Source organism: Hakea prostrata, chromosome 6 (assembly GCF_041222555.1).
Source record: "Hakea prostrata isolate BN-2017 chromosome 6, UWA_Hpros_2, whole genome shotgun sequence".
NCBI lineage: Eukaryota > Viridiplantae > Streptophyta > Magnoliopsida > Proteales > Proteaceae > Hakea > Hakea prostrata.
In genome coordinates this window covers 22,627,554-22,630,937 of record NC_142605.1, presented here as the reverse complement: position 1 = coordinate 22,630,937, position 3,384 = coordinate 22,627,554, and the positions used below count along the sequence as shown (strand labels likewise).

Below are 3,384 nucleotides of genomic sequence, written 5' to 3'. Positions count from 1 at the left end.
TGAAAGAAATGTCAAATTTTATCAATACTATTTTGTTTTGGTGTTGACCAAGACCAACAGGAAGATGATTCAAATAGAACTCCAATAAGAACCATTTGACAGGAAGATGATTCAAATAGAACTCCATTAAGAACCATTTGAGTAAACTAAAATCTCCACTTTCCGGCTTTTTAAGTTTAGGAAACCAGAACGCTTATCTAATGTGTCATATATGGTCTTTATTTTAATGGCAGAGTAACTGCACATTAGGATTAGATTTCTTTCGTCTCCGATTTATTTTCAGACTTCATCATATCTTGCTTTCAAAATGTTTTAAGTTCTGTTAGGCCTTTGGGTTTCATGCCTTGATATCATAGCTACTGTGCAGTTGTTATTTTTAGTAACTACACATGCTGGAAGAAGAGACTTCCAGTCTCCAATGGGAGGTTGAGTGCAAGTGACACTGGAAAGGCTTTATTCAAAATTAAGCTTGCAAGTTCTGTGACACCTGCAAGCTCTTCAAACTCGACGAAGAAAGACCGAACAATAGCTATCCTGGCTGGATCATTGGGTGGTTCTCTAGTTGTCAATTTCATATTGTTAGCTGCAGCCTGTGTCAGTGCTTTCATTGCATACCAAAGAAGACCAAACAGTGGTAATCAAGTTTCTAGTATTTCATAGACCAATCTACGTTCCTTTACATACAAACAACTTGAAGAAGCAACAAATGGGTTCAAAGAAGAATTGGGGAAAGGTGCCTTTGGGATTGTTTACAAAGGTTTCTACCCATTAGGCTCTAAGAGTCCAGTTGCAGTGAAGAGGTTAGACAAGGTGGTTCAAGAAGGCGAGAAGGAATTCAAAACAGAGGTAAGTGTGATCGGTCAGACACACCACAAGAATTTAGTCCGATTGTTTGGATTTTGTGAGGAAGGGACACACACGCTTTTGGTATACGAGTTTATGAGCCATGGCTCTTTGGCCAACTTCATCTTTGGACTCTCAAGGCCTCATTGGGACCACAGAACCCAGACTGCAATTGAAATCGCAAAAAGACTTGCTTATTTGCATGAAGAATGCAGCTTTCAGATCATCCATTGTGATATAAAGCCTCAAAATGTACTTCTAGATGATGTTTTTAGGCCAAAAATTTCCGATTTTGGATTAGCAAAATTGTTTACACCTGACCAGGTCTTAACTCAAACAGGCATTAGAGGAACTAAAGGGTATGTGGCTCCAGAGTGGTTCCGGAGTATGCCGATCACAGCAAAGGTAGATGTTTATAGTTTTGGTGTGATGTTGTTGGAGATCATCACTTGTAGGAGGAGTGTGGAGACAGCATGGGGTGAAGAAGGCAAAGCAATACTGACTGACTGGGCTTATGACTGCTACAGAGAAGGTAAACTGGAAGAGCTGGTGGAGAGAGATGAGGAGGCCATGAGGGACATGAAGAGGCTACAGACTCTGGTGATGATAGCAATTTGGTGTATTCAAGAGGACCCATCTCTGAGGCCTACGATGAAGAAGGTATTACAAATGCTTGAAGGAGCTGTTGATGTTCCCAGCCCACCATGCCCTTTCCCGTTCATCTCTTATATTACAAATTCCTTGAGTAGGTCTTGATTTTCTTTGTCCATCATGTCCGAATGAGATGAAGTGAAAAGATAAATAGGCACTTCTTTAGACTTTATTTGGTTTCCAGAAGTGTACACAATTGTACCTATATGGTATGAGATTAAGCCATGTTCTTCTTTGTTTTAAAACTTCTCTCTTTCTGTTTGTATCATCTTCTACATACAAGTCTTCTTAAATCCATTTCACCACTTCCATGGAAGTTCCCACTTGACTATGTGGTTAACCACTAATTGGAATTTGCCTTTGAAAATAATGAAGTTTCCTTCCAATACGATGGTCTCAACTACCCATGAGACTTTGATTTCAACTACTAGATAAGATTGCAACGGTGTTGGGACAAAGGAAAAAGGTAACCATGCATTAATGAACCACCAGTCAAAACTAACTTTATTATTATCATTTTCTTTTTTCTTTTTTATTATTATCATTTTCTTTTTTTCTTTTTTCTTTTTTGGTAATATTATTATCATTTTCTGGGGTAAGGAATTATGATAAGTTTGCATCTCAGTCTTTTTTTTCTTCCTTTTTTGATGTAAATTTCATTCATTAATTCAGTAGCTAAAGGACACAGTATAACATCGACAAAGATCTAGCAACCATGGAGTGGATAACGGCCAATAAGTCCGCAGCTGCACGAGGGGCAAACCCCCGCGCGGTAACACAAATGGGGACCCCCCCCCCCGCCCCCCCCCCCCCCCTCGGAAGTTTACAAAAAACACCCGAAGCAGGGGGATGAGCCCACCCAACCCCCCCCCCCCCCCCGCGGAATACCCAACCAAAATAGAAAAGGAGAAGGAATCACACACACACAAGACAAGATTTACTTGGTTCGGTCAGAGACCTACATCCAAGGATGAGATATGCTCTCACCAAGCATATGCAATCATCAAATAACAGAGGAAGGTTACAGCCCTAGACAATGACAATACTCTATACAAAGACTAGAGATAACAACCGAAACAATGGAACAACCACACCTGAGTCAAGATGCAACCAGAGCCTCAAGAATCTCCTGCGTGAATCCAAGAGCATCAAATACCGAAGCCTTTACACGCACTAAACAGTATACACTGCTTCAGCTTTGTACAAGAGCAAAGAACCATCACCAAGAACACATTAGGGCTAACCGAAACCCTCAACAGCAGATGAAGAACCAGCAGAGACCGAGAGCAATCGCCAGAGATCAAAACAGAGAGGAGAGAGAGTGTATTCGTGCGAATGAGATGATACAAACCAAACCCCAAAATACATATCCCCTTAGTGTATACAATTACCCTATTGCCCTCAGAACAAACTAATAAGACAACTTATCCTATAGAATGAAAAAGACCATATTGCCCCTGCTAACCCCTATTACATATTACATTCTCCACCTTGACTCTGTCATTTTGCCGATGCATATACCTGAGAGAACACAACCCATCAAATAAAACATATAAAACAATGTAACAAACAATTTATAGGGATAACAGTTTCAATGAGTTTAAGGCAGATTTAAACTTATTAACAGGTACAACCTTAGTCATAATATCTGCAGGATTAATAGAAGTATCAATCTTACACACATCAACTAAACCCTTAGCAATAATATCCCTAATAAAATGTAACTTTACATCAACATGCTTTGTTCTTTCATGAAACACACTGTTCCTAGCAAGACACAAAACACTCTGAGAATCACAATAAACCAAAGAATGCAAGTCATGAAAACCAAGCTCCCCTAGAAGCCCCTTAAGCCACATGCATTCTTTCACAGCCTCAGACAAAGCAATG

At 39.9% G+C, this 3,384-nt stretch overlaps 1 protein-coding gene across 1 annotated transcript; it reads left to right on the top strand.

The window, feature by feature from the left end:
• Window positions 1-351: 351 nt before the first annotated feature.
• On the top strand, window positions 352-1,690 carry LOC149012663 (G-type lectin S-receptor-like serine/threonine-protein kinase LECRK2; the record flags this gene model as incomplete). Its single annotated transcript, XM_089159825.1, is given in 1 exon segment — window positions 352-1,690. A coding segment is annotated over 1 exon segment (1,248 nt), but the record flags the coding sequence as incomplete, so codon positions are not given.
• Window positions 1,691-3,384: the final 1,694 nt, after the last annotated feature.